The sequence below is a fragment of the Ochotona curzoniae genome, unplaced genomic scaffold (assembly GCF_017591425.1).
Source record: "Ochotona curzoniae isolate NIBS_2020 unplaced genomic scaffold, NIBS_Ocur_1.0 scaffold_461, whole genome shotgun sequence".
In the NCBI taxonomy this organism is placed as follows: domain Eukaryota; kingdom Metazoa; phylum Chordata; class Mammalia; order Lagomorpha; family Ochotonidae; genus Ochotona; species Ochotona curzoniae.
In genome coordinates, this window is record NW_024467120.1 from 2,733,373 (window position 1) to 2,750,083 (window position 16,711).

The 16,711-nt window shown below is 45.0% G+C and overlaps 1 protein-coding gene across 1 annotated transcript in view; it reads left to right on the top strand.

Annotated features, from left to right (window-relative positions):
* JARID2 (jumonji and AT-rich interaction domain containing 2) overlaps positions 1-16,711 on the top strand; it is a 214,402-nt gene that overhangs the window by 156,088 nt on the left and 41,603 nt on the right. The window contains exon 4 of the mRNA XM_040967725.1: positions 5,058-5,227. Coding sequence (XP_040823659.1) covers positions 5,058-5,227 — 170 coding nt within the window. The remainder of the gene's footprint in view (positions 1-5,057; positions 5,228-16,711) is intronic.

Genomic DNA, 16,711 nt, shown 5'->3' on the forward strand with positions numbered 1-16,711 from the left:
GGGTGCCTTGGTGGTGGGGGCCGTGCGGTGGGCGACTCGCAGGAGGTCACGGCTACCAGCCCCCTGCTCAGGGACACAGTTAGGCAAGGCCTGGCTGCCCCTCCATGCAGCCACTTGAGTGCAGCAAGCCAGAATGCGCCTTTAAAAATCTCAAGGTGTCTTTTCTTTCTGTTTGCTAACTTTGCTAGAAAATTTGGACTTGGACTTTATATCTTATGTCTGATTAATTTTGTTTGTTTTTTTTTATGGTATATATTTATTTGTAAGAGAACATTTGAAGAGATGGGTAGGAGTTAAAAAGAAAACAGTTTCTCCTCAAGGGTTTCTCTTCCACTCTCTCCCATGTCTCCATGACAGGCCCTGTCCTGGGCTTTGCAGCCTCCCTGTTACACACTGCGTGCGCGCGCGCGCACACACACACACACACACAGTCTGCTGAATGTAGAAAAGCCCTTTGTCCTCATAACTGAGACATTGTCCTTTGCACTTTATAATTTGGGGAATTTCTGTTTAAGTTGATTGGTTTAATTTTGAAGGCAGAATTATGAAGATTTTTGGGGGAAGGGACAGATGGAGATCTTCATTCTGCTGGTTTGTTTCCCAAATAACACAATGGCCAAAGCTGGACCAGGCCAAAGCCAGGGGCCTGAAATTTCATCTGGGTAGCAGGGACCAAGTAGGTAGGCGGTCTTCGCTGTCTTCCTCTGTTTCCATATGCATTAGCAGGGAATTACATCGAACGTGATGCAGCTGGGGCTCAAACCGGTGCCCATATGGTTTCTGATGTTGTTAAATTATTTGTGACTGCAAGAGAGAGCTGCTAAATCACCGCTGGCATTGGAGCTGGGACAGGGTTGAGGTTCAGGTCTCCTGTGTGCATAGCAGGGATCCAGTTCCTGGAGCCATAGCCCAAGAGCCGAAGCATTCTATTGTGAGTCCTGGCACACACACACACGCGCACACACGCATACACATAATTTATATATATATATGTTTGTGTGTATGTATATATATAATTTATTTTTTAAGGTTTGTTTATAATAGACATCCATCTTAAAATAGCCTAACGGTGTGCTTGCTGGTGTGTTTTTCATTTGCCAGGATGTTTGTAAATTTGCTTTAACATAAATATTTAGGCCTGGAGCTAGGAACTCAGGTGTCAGTCGTCCAAGTGCGTGGGCTACCTCCTCTTATGCTTTCCTAGGCAAATTAGCACAAAGTTGAATTGAAAGTGGAGCAGTTAGTGGCATTCCCATGTTGTGCTAGAAATTGCTCCATCATCTACAGGATCTTGTTTGGGGATTTTTATTTTATTTTAAGTTTTACGGATTGTCCAATAAGTGTTCATTGTGCTTCTTTGTGAATGAAAAGTGGTCTAGACAGGCATAGTCCTTTCTTATTATCCACAGGCTCATCTCCCCTGTTTTCAGTTTTCTTTCACTTGTGTGAACAGTAAGGGTTACAGTGAACAGAGGGATAGAGTTCACATTAGTATGCCTTCTGTCGTGGTATGTTGCAGTTAACTTTCCAGGAAGAACATAGTCTGCAGAGCCTTGGTACCCTCCACACTTGGAACCTTAGATGGCTTGTGCTGCAGATGGAATGGCATGGCAAAGCTGTGTATTGGGCAGGGCACAAAACCAAGTTTAAGCTGAGCAGTAAATTGAATCAAGGGAACAGTTTTATTGCTAAAGATAGGCGAGAAATACAAACATCTCATAACATGGAGAAAGGGCAGGAGAGTAGCAGATAAAACATAATTTTTATGTAAACTGTAAAACTCTCTGGGTATCCATGTTGTTGGTGTATTTTTGTTAAATGCTACAGTGCCATCATTTGGGATTAACTGGATCTGTTTGAAGCACTAGCTTCTTAATTCTTTTTGCTCTGTTTCTGCCCTCAAGTAATATTTCCTGATCATTTGTAAGGAGGGATGATGGGTGTTTTAAAAGCACAGTACAAGCAAGTTCTTAGCTTCACAAGTTCTAAAAGCCTGCTACTTTTAGAAGTTGAGATCTTTATAGTGACAGAACAAGCTAGTATTAGATAAATTTTATGATGAATATCAGGTCAGTTGATGCATATATTTAAAATATTTAGTATGCTGGGGTGAGTGTTAGCTCAATGAATTAAGTTACTATTTGAGATGACTGCTCCTGATTGGAATCCCAACTACTGACTCAGTGTCCTGGAAGGCAGCAGGCGATGGCTTAAGTAGTTGGGCCTTGTCACCTGTGTGGGTGGGAAGTGGCCCTGCTGATGGAAGATGCCCTTAGCTCCTGTCTCTCACTGCTGGCATTTCTAGTAGGTTAAAACAACATTCAGTATACTTATGTAGAGAATAGAAAATTCATTCTTGGCTACTGTCTCGAGCAAATGGTAAGAAACGTTTCCAAGATATATTTGGGTTCAAATTTATGAAAAGAAGTATCATATACATATGAATTTGCAGGTGAAATGTATCCATTTATGATAATTGATGTTCAGCCAAATCGATTAGACAATTAATACTGATATTCTTGTTTAGGGAAATTTTTTGAAGGGTAACTGTTGGTTGTATGATCTTTTAAAATGTTTGGAGTTGAGCCTGCTGAGCTGCAGCACCCACTGGAATATACATGACGTGGGACTGGGAGCAGGCCTGGTAGGGAACTTGTGGAACTTCATTCTAGGCTACTGCCTCCACCAGTTAGCATGCGGGCCGGGCCTGGTCCTGGCAGGGTCGCAACACTCACTGATACGAACGAGAGCCCGGTCCCACTTGGCTGGGCTGCAACACGCAAGATCTGGGACTGGGAGTAAACCTGGTAGGGGAACTGTAGGGACTCCCCTGCTAGGTCTCAGCGCCTGCTGCTGAGTCCAAGAGTCAGGACTTATGTCAGGCCAGTTGTGCAATACTGCAACACCTTTTGGCTACATGTGGGTCAGATCTGAGGACAGGTCATCAGGTTGAGCTAGTCCCCTGTACCCGTGTGTGTGCATGAGAGCTGGACAGGATGTGGAACACGCTAGGCTAGGCCACAATACCTGCTGGCACACACAAACTTGGGCCGAGATGGACCTATTGGAGGTAGGTGCAAGTCCCGCTAACTAGGCCATAGAACTCACTAGTATGCACCAGGGTTGGACCTGTGGTGGGCTGGGCTGGGCTGGGCTGGGCTGGGCTGGGCTAGGCTAGGACACAGCACCCACCCCCCCCCCACCCCCCCACCCCCAGTTCATGTGAGAAATAGGACTGGGGAGGCACTGATGAGGCAGCTACATCCACTGCTGAGTGTATTGGCTGCTATGGGTGACGGACTGGTCTAACACTGCACTACCTGAAGCACAAAAGAGTTAAGGCTCAGGACTCTAGGCAGTTTCTTGGGTGACTAGATGGCTGGACTCAGATCCTGGGCTCAGGGAAAATCACAAGGTATGTGGTCCAACCTTGGAGTACAAGTATTGGGACTGGGCCTCCTCAGTTGCTAATACCTGTGCAGTAGAGAACCAATTAAAGCTCCTGTAGGCCTGCAGAGTAAGTTAAGTACTCATCACAAAATGGAAAACAAACCGCATCAAACAACTCCTCCTTGTCAGGCCTTGCTGCACATTCTAGGTCTGGAGATACACTGAAGTAGACCTGGTCAGTTTTTTCTCAATTGTGATGAAGCAAAAGCTGACAACATCAAGCAGTCAAACAACACCCTTTGAACATTTCCTGCATCCAGGTCTCCAAGGCAACATCAAATGGATGATGTAGTTTGAAAGAAAGGAGTATGGCACCAATCCTCTTCCCAGCCTTGGACACAGGAGGAAAGTAAAGAACCGATATATTTACCCTGTCTATGCACTTTCCTCCACACCTGCACCTTATTGGAGTTCGAGGTCTGGTCCACATGGACATGCATCCCTCTCAGCTATGTAAAACATATTAAGAGCAAAATAAAAAATAGAAAAAATTAGATTGGACTTGACTCTACTTTCAGAGGTTAACCCAGAATTTATTGCTGCTCAGAGACGTTTGTGTAGCTTCAGAAGATATATTTGGTTTTGCATTGCAACTTTGAATTTTATTTAATATGTACACCTGTATATTAATAGAGATGGTTGGAATATGACATAAATATCATTCGGAGCTTTTACCTTTTCTGAAACTGGTCTCCCAATGCCACCCTGTGTTCATTTCTCCTCTCTGACCTGGCAAGTGCTCGGGAACAGATTCAGTTCCTGCCACATGTAGAGGTCCCAGGGAAACCATTCACTAGGCCACAGGTCTGGATTTCCCAAGGCGGTAGTGCTTAGGGAAGTGCATGCTGGCCAGACTGTTTTGTCTGGTTGTGGCTAGTCTTCCTTCTGTGTCTCTAGGAGTGAGGTGCTGTTTTCTTTGGTACCTGCTACCAAAGGTTGTTTTCAAGCATATTCTTTGTGTTTTAGTACCTTTCCTCTGTTCTTGAAATCAGCCACAGTGGGTTGAGTCCTTCTCGTACTGGGTATCTCAGCTTTTCTCCCCTTCAGGTGTATCTTTCTAATTGTCCTTTCCTGCTTGATGGGCTGTTATTCTGGTAATGGACCTTTGTGGCTAAATAGGGAGATTTGAGAGGGGCCTCAATTGCAAATGTTTCAGTAGACTGGGAAAATGATGGATCAGGAGGCAAAGGTGGACTGAATAGGAGGACCCAGTAGAGGGGATTGTACATTCATGGCAACACCATGTGAAAGCTTGGAATTACAGCAGCATCCTATACTGTGAAATTAAACAGAGGTGCGAAAGTAATTTATTTCAGATTGTTGTTATCTGCAGTTTTTGAAACATGCAGGAATATATGCAGCTACCGTGTAAGCATGTACTTGTACATATACTTGTTCATGATGCTTGTTTTACATCCAAATATAAAAGCCCTTTAACCAAATTTATTGCACCTTGTGGCTGGCGTGTGGTTTATGAGAGTATGGGAGATATATAACTTTCATTTGCCTGAAACAGGCCCTTTTTTGTTTTGCTTTTATTGCTATGCTTAGGTCTGTATCCTCTGGTTTCTGCTTAATTTATTGTTAATTTTCCTTTGCTTTTACAGGCCCAGGCTGCAAGCACAAAGGAAGTTTGCTCAATCTCAGCCGAACAGTCCCAGCACAACTCCAGTGAAGATTGTGGAGCCATTGCTACCCCCTCCAGCTACTCAAATCTCCGACCTCTCTAAAAGGAAGCCTAAGACAGAAGATTTTCTCACCTTTCTCTGCCTTCGAGGTAAGTCTTATGGCATTCAGTCTAATGGCAGCTGGCACTTCAGGACCAGCCTGGTTGAAAGCCTCCCTCGTGAGGAGTGGTGTGCTTCCCTTGCTGCAGTGTCCTTTCAGGGTCTGCAGCCTGTTCCGAGGCTACAGTCCTATGTGAGGAAGCCGACGTGACAAAGTGCATTCTAGGTGTGCTCTCTGGGCCAGGACTTGGTTGACTTTCTTACCTTTTCTCTAGATTGCCTATCTCTGTTCTCAGCTTCTCAGTTCACAAAAGCACAGGTGTAGTTTGCTGGCTAGCAACCATTCCTGTAGGATCTCCCTTAGATCTCTACTTATCACCATCACTCTCGTCACACACATTGCTCTTGCTGTATTTCTTAGGTTTTTTGGTGGAGGAGCTTTGGAAGACAAAGTCTCTTGCGTGTTTTCTGAGGCCTGGTGAGTGGTCCTCACGGGCTCAGTGCACTCCTGGCACTGTACCATGCAAAGACAGCCGTAGCAGTTGCTAATTGTTGTTATCAGTGAAAACAGGTGCAGAATAGAGTGCAAGGTTAAAGTTAAATTTTTGTACAAACCATTTGCTTGAATCTATCCGGACTAACTTGGGAAAATATTTTTTATGGAAACTAAGATTTGTATCACTTATAGCAGTGGTGCGGAACCTGTTTTTCTGCTAAGGATTATCTGAACACTTGTAATTAATATCATTTTCAGGCCACACAAAACTGTATCTTAAAAAGTAGCTGCTGGGCCTGACACAGTAGCCTAGTAGCTAAATGCTCACCTTGCATCTGCCAGGATACCCTATGGGCACTGGTTCACATCCCAGCTGCTTTACTTCCCATCCAACCTCCTGCTTGTGGTGACCTGGGAAAGCAGTCAAGTATAGTCCTAAATAAATTCACAGTCCTTATTTTGCCTTGTGAAACCCCATGTTTTTCACCCCTGGGATTGTAGCTAGCGCAAAAGGTTGTCATGGAGACGGAAGGATTTGAGTCTCTGTCAAAAACACTTATGGTTCACTACGCTACTGCGCATTTCCTTCCTGTACGGACCTCTTTTAACCCCCTGCTGTCCAGAGACTATCACTCCTCAGTGTCCTGCTGCACATTTCATTCCAATACAGACTCCTGTACTGTAACACCCCCCCCCCACCCCCCCGACCCACATTTCACGTTGCCTCCAATGTCTTGTCATGCCTGTGTTGGTTTGGTTCTCTCTCTCTGTTTGATATCATTGGCACTTGAAGGTTATAGATCCAATATTGTATAGAATATCCCACAATTTGGGCTGCCTGTCTTCTGAAGATTTACATTTTGGCAAGAATGCCACAAAAGTGACTTTATTTCTTTGTGTCCTCTTGGAAGGCATGTAAGTTTTTTTGTTTAGGATTTATATATTTTACTTGAAAGATTTAAAGAAAGAGAGAAAAAAAAATCTCCCGTGCACCATTTCACCGCCAAATTGCTGCTGTGACCAGAGCTGGATGAGTCTAGAGCTGCTTTTTCGTCTGCACGTAAGTGCAGGGGCACAAAGTCTTGGGCCATCCTCTGCTGCTTTTCCATTCCATTAGTTGGGAGCTGGATTGGAAGAGGAGCAGCCGGAACACAAACTGGTACCAGTATGGGATGCTGGCAGTGCATGAAGAGAATAGGCTTACTACGCCATGGTGACAGCCCTGGCACATAATTGCATTCTATCCTTATATAGATGGTGTTCACATTGGTTGTTCAGTTAAGGTGATTGTGTCAAGTATGGTCAATATAAAGTCACATTTCTGGTAATTTATGCATATTTGCATATAGTAGGGAGTTCTTTAAAATTAGCTACTTTATTAATTGGCCTGATCCACTCATCAGATGATCACAGAAGCCAGGGTTGGGTGAGAATAGAGTGTGGAACCAGAAACGAAATCTAGGTGTCCACTGAACATGGCAGAACCCATTTCTTTGAGCCATCACCAACTGCTTCCCAGAGTCCTCAAAGCAGGGAGGCAGAACTGGGAATGGAACCCAGGCAATCTGATGTGTTTTTTTGGCTACTTAAACACTTGAGCTAAGGCAATGCTTGGAACCTGCAGATCCCAGATCTTGCTGGATCTGCATGCTGGACTGTTTGTCCTTTTCATGTGTTCCTGTCATCCTTGTAGGCTGCAAACAGTGTTCCCTTGGGCATTTTTCTTCCTAGCTCTGATTTTTTTTTGTAAAAATGATTATTCAGAAGCTGTTTAGAAAGCCTTGGTCTAAGCACTGGTGTGCTTCAAGCTGTTGTCATCTCTGGCGATTGTTTACTGAGATTGTACACACATGCTTGTTGACTAGAGGTGTGTCTGCTGCTCTGTGTGTAAGATCCATGAGTCAGCACCAGTACCTGCAATTTCAATTTTAACCAAAACATTTTGTAAAATTGTATTCTTCCCCATTTAGCACTTGTAAACCTGCCTCTTGTAGTTTCTAACCATCTCTGCTGCCACCTCTCCCCCAAGTGGAATACCTTTAAATCTCCCTTTTCTCCAACACCCGGCATGGTTGGGCCTCCCTTCCCAGCTGACAATTGCCTTTGGAACTGGCTTGTTACAAAGGAACACCAAGAACTGGAGCTTGTTTTTTTGACTTAACTGGCTGTGAATATAGTCCTTGAAACTTTTTAGGAAATAGAGATTTTCTGGCATCTTGGCTCTAAATGCATGAAATTGATAGATGGGCTTCCCCAGTAGGTCATGGCCCGCAGGTTCCGATGCTGACAGTTCAGGAAGGGAGGGCTGGAATGAATTTCTAAAGGATGAATGATATCATCACAGTAAAAGGAGGTTGAGTAAATCATTAGAACCAGTGATAATAGATATCTTACTTTCTGATGTAGATGAGACCTATCTTTTTAATGCAGTTCTAGCCGGAATCTTGAAAAGAACAACTACAGATTGCCCACATTTGTCAATTTAGAAAAGGAATTTTGATGTCTGGAATTTCTGCAGGCATTTAAAAACTGAAATAACGGTGTATGCCACCAGAATCCACTGCTCTTATTCTGTTATGAGTGACAGCATTTCTCTTTTGATGAAGAAATAAGTCTATATCAAAGAGCCAGTGCAGTGATGTTATTATTTTTAAGTACTCAAGTTTCTTGTTTTTATTCAGCTTTCTGACTGTACTTGTACACTTTTCAACACGATTTTCTGCTGCTTAGTAAGGAAAGCAGCAGAAGACTTGAACCTTTCATGAGCATAAGCACACATGGGGCTCTCATAGGCCCTGCTGACATGTTTTTTCATCTCAGACAACCTCATCAGAACTTTAGGCCTTACAACACAAAGTCCTCATGGTCAGCTTGGGCACATGCCACATGCAGGTTTTGGTGCCTTCTCAGCCTTGTTATTATAAGGGTATCATACCTGTTCCCACTAATCTGGGACAGTCTGGTTTTGTTGTATGAAGCCCAGGACGATATGTTAAATGCTGGACCATTCTGTCACTCCATGAGCTCATGAGGATTTCATCTCCCATTGTGAGGGCGACCAGTTGTAAAACGAGTAGAGCCTAGGAGAGGCAAAGAGCCACAGGCTACTTCTCAGTGGTATTGTTAGGGTCTGATGACCAGGACATTGAGAAATAGATCAGGGGCTGTGCCTGTGGCTGTGAATTGAGGGGGATGTGGGTCATTTTGCTGTGTGTACATGTGTTTTAACTTTACATTTTTCTTGATTCTGGGAGATCTGAAGATTCTAGAGAATCATCTTGTCATAGATATGGTTAGCTTCTTTGGGTTGCCAAGTTCAACAAAGGTTTAAGTGAAACTTAGGGTGTGTATAAATCAGTTAAGGAAACTATAGTCAGAACCTTGGGCATTTCTTTATTTGTGAGTGCGGCCACATGGTTGAGTTTGTTTTTGGTTAGTGTGCAATAAAGTCTCTTACTGCCCTCTGATCTAAGGTATTAAAAAATGAGAGTCATCCTAGCTTTAAAATGCCGTTTTTTTGTTTTTGTTTTTGTTTTTTTTTGTGTGTGTGGCTGAAATGTGTAAACCTGTTCTGGCTCTGGTAACATGACATGAGAAAGGGCACCTTCACTACCTTGTCATCTGAAAGATGTAGTGGCACCAGGCAGTATCTTTAGCGTGTAACAGCTTGAGCACGTTAGAAATCTGTAGGTGCTACAGTGATGATTCCAATCATTGTGGTGCGTACAGTCTTCTGAAATTTTTAAATTGAAAATAAAGTTGTTAAATTTCTTAATTGCAAGACATTTTCTGTTCTTGGGAATATCACCAGGAGATAGATGGGAGGCAGAAGAGTGAATGCAACATAGCATCCTGCCCATCTGAGAGGCAACTGCTGTGAATTCTCCCCTACCTGCTGTCCGCATATGTAACACATATTTTTCCCTGAAATGGTGTTGCCCTGCGTAGTCTTGTTCTCCTGCTTTCCAGTGTACCCCAAACACTTGGTTGTCATATAATTTAACAGTTTTAACAGCGTTCTATCTTGTGGATGTCTCATAATTTGTCAGAAATCCTAATTTACGTTTAGCTGTGTTTCTGATTTTTGGTATTAGTAGCTTATGATGCATAATCTATGGTTTAATTGCTGCCTCATCTGAATGAGGGTTGGGAATCTGATTAACATTCTCACACACCTGAATTCTAATTCAATTTCTTCTTCTTCTTCTTCTTTTTTTTTTTTGTTTTTGGTGCTGATTGCAAAGCAAATAGGGCCCTTCAAAGACCTAAATCTCCTGTTGAGCTTAGAGAGCCAAGTCCATCACTCTTGGCTGACACGTGGCTGTGTTAGTGGAGAGAGGACTGTGTTTAATAAGCTCATTAGTTGCAGGAAAGAAAGTCGGGCTGCAGGAGTAATGAAGGAATCAAATCAGAAACCTGGATTGCAGGTCATTCTATTTGCTGGTTCCCAGTGATTGCATTTCATAGTTTGAGGACTGACTTGGAATATGGAGGAGAAGCCCTGAGGCTGAGGGGGAGGCGCAGCATGGGGCGTGGGGTTCTGTAAGCCTGGATTTTACCTTTCTCCTGAACCCTATCAAGTGTCTTCCGTGAAATCCTTGAGGGTGAAAATATCTGCTCAGCTTTTAACAGTAATAGGTAGTGTAAGCATACCCAGTTAAAGTGAAAAAGCTTTAGAGATTTTAATTTGTTTAAAGTTTGGTGAGACTGTTTATTTTCCTATTTAGTATCACGACCTGAAATTTTTATATGAAAGGAAGATGGACTGAATGGTGTGGTGGGGCCTGAAGTGTTTGCCTGCAGTGTGTTTATCTTTAAATAGCTACTTTGAAGGGGTCTGTGTGGCTCCAGCCAGGGGCGTAATTAACTCGGGGTCCTCCCTGGCTAGTGCTGGGAGGAGGTGTGAGCCGGTGCTGCGTACCCAGATACCCAGTACTTTTGCACTCCTGCCTCTCCCGGCTTCCTGTTCCTCAGCAGCTCTGTCTGCCTCCTCCTGTTCCGACTGTGATGAAGAGATTAGGAATTGCTGAGCGCTGCACAGAGTCCTCCATCGGTCTCTCTCTCTGTGAGCTGCTACAAACAGGCAGGCTTCCCAGAGGATATTCCTGGATACAAGGACACCACTCCTTCTCAGGCCCCGGGCTGCTGCCCTGCTGGGCTCAACTGGGCCAGGAAAACCTCCTGAGGGTGAATTCCTTGTCGTGTGGGGACTGCCCGCCTTTTGTTTCTCTTAATAAACCTGGCATCAGCTGACATTCAGTTGCTAATTAATGCAGCAAACCTTTATTGAGCCTTTTAAATATACTAGACACCTAGGAAACAGATTAGACACCCCAAAATGGTCTTGATTGGGGTGTGTGTACTGCAGGCAGCCAAGAAGCCCAAATTGTCCTGGCTGGTCAGAGGAAAAATTGGGGGGGGGGGGGGGTGTGTGTGTGTGTGTGTGTGTGTGTGTGTGTGTGTGTGTGTGTGTGTGTGTGTGTGTGTGTGTGTGTGTGTGTGTGTGTGTGTGTGTGTGTGTGTGTGTGTGTGTGTGTGTGTGTGTGTGTGTGTGTGTGTGTGTGTGTGTGTGTGTGTGTGTGTGTGTGTGTGTGTGTGTGTGTGTGTGTGTGTGTGTGTGTGTGTGTTGTAAAGATTTTATTTTTATAGGAAAGTCAGATATACACAGAGAGGAGAGACAGAGAGGAAGATCTTCCTTCCACTGATTCACTCCCCAAGTGGTCGCAACACGTGGAGCTAAGCCAGTCTGAAACCAGGAGCTCCCTTGGGGTCTCCCACACAAGTAAAGGTTCCCAAGGCCATGGGCCTTCCTCGATTGCTTTCCCAAGTCACAAGCAGGGAGCTGGATGGGAAGCGGGGCATCCGGCCATGAACCGGTGCCCATGTAGGATCCCAGTGCATCCAAGGCGAGGACTTTTAGCCACTAGGCTACCGTACTGGGCCCTCTTATGTTTTGTGTTGTTATTGTTTGCTTGAATGTGTGGGAACCTTTGCAGGAAGGAGTTCTCTTGCAGAAGCTGCTGCCAATACAGATTGCTGTTACGGGTTGTTCCTGGAGGCCTGGTCAAACAACAAAATTAGAACGTGTGTCAGAATCTGCAAATCCCGGGCCAGGCATCAGGGCACCCCAGTGTTCTTCAGAGGTGGCTTCCGATGCCTTGTAGATTGGGAAGGTGATCCAGCAGCTGTGGCAAATCCCACAAGGGCCCATCCTGCACTGACAGAATGTGATGTGTGGGCAGAGAGCTTAACTTTTTCTGCCTCAGTTTCCTCTTGTGGACTGGATGTTGTCATGTTGTGACACTCAGGTGCTGTGGTGTTGAGTAAAGGCAGTGGATATGAAACAGATCCAATAGGAGGCTCCCTTCCCCCGCAGTTATCCAAGGACATACACTTCCTCTTTCCCCAGTGAGTGTAGGCCTAGACAAAAGAGAACAAGCTAAAAGATGAACTGAATATAAACTACTGTTGATGAAAGAGACAGCCCTCAAGGCGGGTTGGCCTTACCTGCAAGAGTGCTTCAAAGACATACTGGCCTTGGATGGCGGGCAAGAACTCAGGGGGCCAGAGGCGGAAGCCTGGGGTGTGGCGTTGATGAAAGTCATTCCTGCTGTAATGCTTTTATTGCATCCCATAGCTCCCTCTTTAGACCAGAACAAACCAACTCTCTGTTCCTCCTTTCCCACTAGAAGTTTCCTTCTGATTGAGTGGCTTACCTGCTGGAACGGTTTATTATTAGTAAGTAACGAGGAAATATGAAGCCTTGGAACTTGTTGAAGTCTGAGGAAGGACAGGTTGGATCCTTTGCAGTTGCTCTGTGACCTTCGTCAGTGCAGGCTCCGAGACGGCTTGCTCCGAGGGTTGGCCGTGCTCCTGGCCAGCTGGTCTCTGACCGCATTTGCCTTCCCTGAAGATGAAATCAGGTTGGCTGCTTGTTCCCCTCGAGGGGCTGCTGCCTCACACTCTGTCGTGCTTCTCAGAATCAACCCTGGCTTTCTCCTAATTGTCCAGATGCCCTGGTATTTCTTTTCAAAAACCTTTTTGGACAAGATAATTAGGGGGGAAAGTTGTAGTGGCTGTTGTGGGGTACAAGGGAGATCATGCCAGACAAGTCTAGAATGTATTAAGGAGTTTTTATTAACCAAGCTTTGTGATCACAGGGCCCAGTAGAAACTGGCAAATGACAAGTCCAGTGGCAATTCTGCATTTGTTCCTCTTGAGGGGTAACAAATGGTAATTCTCATGAAGCTCGTCCATAAAGCTGAAGACCTGTGTCCCAGCTTCCCCAGGAATAGAAGTTATCCTAAGGGACATGCAGCAGACAACGTAGACACACTTAGGAAGCTGCAGAGATTCACCTTTTCCTGGCTTCTCTACCCACTTTCCATTGCTGCTAGGCCTCACCTCTTGAAAGTACAAAACTAGAAATACAAAGCATCTTAACATCTTTACTATGTGGCCAAGCAGTGAACAGAGTTGAGGAATACACAGACAGACAAGGTCCATGCTCCGGGTTTTCTGTCCTTAGAGTCTGTTTGTGGAATGCCAGAGCAAGCATGTCCTGGAGAGGCCGAGAGTGCCAGAGCAAGGGAAGCACTCTGCTGGAGGCCCCATGATGGGCCTTTATGGGGAGGGTTATGTAACCATGCGACATTGCCCCCTCTCAGGTTCCAGGTGATGGTTGGGCAGAAGAGATCACATAGGTTGGGTAGTGGGGTGGAAGTGGCTTCCAAGCTCTTGAGCCTGAACCAACTGCCCACAACGACTGTGGCCATGCACCTTCCTTTGTTTCTGAGTTTCTTGCTGATTGTGAAAGCTTCATTCCTCAGACAGCATTAAAGTTTCTTGTCTAGGGCCCGGCGTGATAGCGTAGCAGTTAAAGTCATCACCTTGAATGTGCCGGGATCCCATATGGGCACCGGTTCTAATCTCGGCAGCCCCGCTTCTCATCCAGCTCCCTGCCTGTGGCCTGGTAAAGCAGTCGAGGACGGCCCATGGCCTTGGGAACCTGCACCCACGTGGGAGACCCAGAAGAAGTTCCTGGCTCCTGGCTTTGGATTGGCGCAGCTTCAGTCATTGCGCTCACTTGGGGAATGAAATATTGGATGGTAGATCTTCCTCCCTGTCTCTCATCCTCTCTGTTTACCTGCCTTTCCAATAAAAAATGAATCTTCATTTAAAAAAAAAAGTCTCTTGTCTCGGGGTCCTCCCCAAAGATGGGTATTCAGCCATCATTTTGCCCAGTCACAGAGAGTTGGGGTGGGATGGGGGAGTTGTGGTGTCTATAAGCTGGTGAAGTTAATTCTGACTGGTTTCAGCTTCTCAACTTGAGATGGCTCTGGCATGTTAGTGCTATCTTACATTGTGATGAAGTTCTCCTGGCATTTTATTAGATGTGTATTTCTGTCTTTTTGAAGCTGCTTGTGCAGAGGAAATGTGCAAAAGGTAGGCATGTGTTTGCTTGTTACATTACAAAGCTGCTGGGGTTCGGTGGTTTTGGTGCTAGGAGGGAAGAGTTGTGCTATTCATTGTTTCTGTGCCCCGGTTCTCCTGTTAGGGCTCTTAGCAAACCGAGATGTACCCTACCAGGGGAGTTTCCTGTAGGTAGGAGCAGACGGGCCTAGATGGGTGCTTGTACCTTTAAGTCCTTGCCTAAGGGCTTTCTTTGATTCAGGAGGGAATGGGGATGAGGGAGAGACTGGCCAATAACCAGAGGTCATTACCTCATCCCCTGTTCTGCCTTCAGAAGACTCCTGGGAGGCTGAACTCTGTGGTGTTACCCTCAAGCTTCATTGTGGCTGTCGAGTTCATTGTGCTTTTATAGCCCCTCCCGATCGGCAGTCTGGATCTGCTTACCTTTGAATTGGCAAAGAGACGAAGTGCACCCCTCTGATACACACAAAGAAGGGCAGTCTGGTTTTTATAGCTGGGAATTAGTCTTGCTGTTGCATTCAGAGATTAACCAAATAATGGCATTTCATTGTGAAGTGCTTTGAGTCATTTTGTGTGAATTGCTCCCACTTCTGGGATCGCAATAGTTGTTTTGACTGAAGACATGCTTATTTTAGACAAGGACCTTGGCTTCATCCTAGAGTTTGAAATCCTCTGTAGAATCTGTTTCAATGGTTGACTTCTTCCTTTGGAGATGTACAGAGTAAAAGACATGTGGTCCCAGGGTGGACAGTCCGGGACAGCCATACACTCAATAAGGAACCAGGGCTTCCCTTGAGTTGTTTTTTGCATTGGGCATGGAGACCTGTTCCCCAGTCCTGCTACATATATTCCTCTGGATGCTAGATATGACTGGGTGAGCATTTTAATAGCATTTTAAATTTTATTGCTGATAAAGTCATACCTTGCATCCTATTGGGTGCTGGTTTGAGTCCCAGCTGTCCCACTTCTTAATCCAGCTTCCTGGTTATGCCCTTGGGAATGCTGTGGAGGATGACCCACGTGATTGGGTCCCTGCACCCACTTGGGAGACCCGGAAGAACCACCTGGCTTTTGGCTCTGAGAATTGTGGTCTTTTGTTGGGGAGGCAGCCAGGAGATGGATGGAAGATACCTTTCTCTTCTCTCCCACTGCCCCGGCTCCCAGCTTGGTAAACTATAACTCTCAATTGTATGTGAACTAAATCTTTTTTAAAAAAAGTCTGAAGTTGTACAGGTGTTATTTCACTGTTTAGGACAAAAATTATTGCAATTATTATTCTAGGCCTTTGGGCAAGTAATAGTTTTTCAGTCATTAAAGACATGAGTGGAAATCACTTTGAAGAAAATGAGAACGTATGGAGTACGAGTTCAGTATATCTTAGATTGTTTTAGATTTCACAATTATTCAGATTCTGTATTTTACTCATTGAACATCTCTTATCCATATATCTGAAACGCTCCAAAATCAGAAACTCTTTTGAACTCTTCTTTAAACATCAGGCTTAGAAGAGTTTTAGGTTCCGATTAGAAATTCTCTATCTGAATTTGGATGTATCACATTATTTTGCTAAGTTAGAAAATTCAGCCTGGAAAGGCCACAGAGATGTGCAGTCTGCTTTAGTCATCTGCTCGTCTGTTAGGGGAACTTTGTGCTTATATGAGGGCGCATCAGTATGAGGTGAACGTTACGGGGTGCGAGCGAGATCACACCAGACATGTCTAAGGTGTCTTGGTGATAACAGAGCATACTAGAAATAGCAAATCACAAGTCCATATGGCAATCCAACAAAACATAAATCAAAAGGGGAACAAATGGTCATTACCCTTAAGTCTATCCATTAAGCTGAAGACCTATGTCCCAGCTTCCCGAACAATATAAGTTATCCTAAGAGACATACAACGAATATCATGGACACACTTACAAAGTGGCAGACATTCACCTTTCCCTGGCTTCTCTGCACACATTCCACTACTGCTAGGCCTCACCTCTCCTGGAACTCCCGATAGTGCACAAACCAGAAACATTACTATATCCATTGTCCCATCTAAGCAGTACACAGGGACCATGATTGCTCCAGCCAGCAGATCCAGTAATGTGGACAGGGACAGGGTGGGAGTGAAGCACAGACGGGAGACCAGTGATGGTAGAAGTCTCTGCGAATCGCTTTATTGCTCCTTCACCTGTCCTTATATACTCTTCCCCCCATCTACTGATTTAGCCAGGATATTGGGTACAGATGAGTCCAATTAGTCTAGGTGTTTTTAGCCACAAGCCCAGTTCCTGTTCCTGCCCAGCTCAACCAGCACTAATGAGCTCCTTAGCGCGCTGTCAGTGGATGCTGGTTATCTCTGGCTGCACCCCATAACAGTGAGTACAGACAGCTGCTCTGTGGAGCACTCTGCGATGGGACGTACATTGTTGAATTAGTGAGCTGAATTGGCTGTAGCTGCCTCCTGTTACTTCTCAAATGGACAAGGCTGTTTCCCACCTCCTTCACAGGAAGTCGGTAGATAGCTGTCCTTCTGTCCCGCCAACCACAATTGGAAATTTTGTTTTCTAACTTAATGTGATAGTAGAGGGATGAAATCACAAGAATTGCCAATTC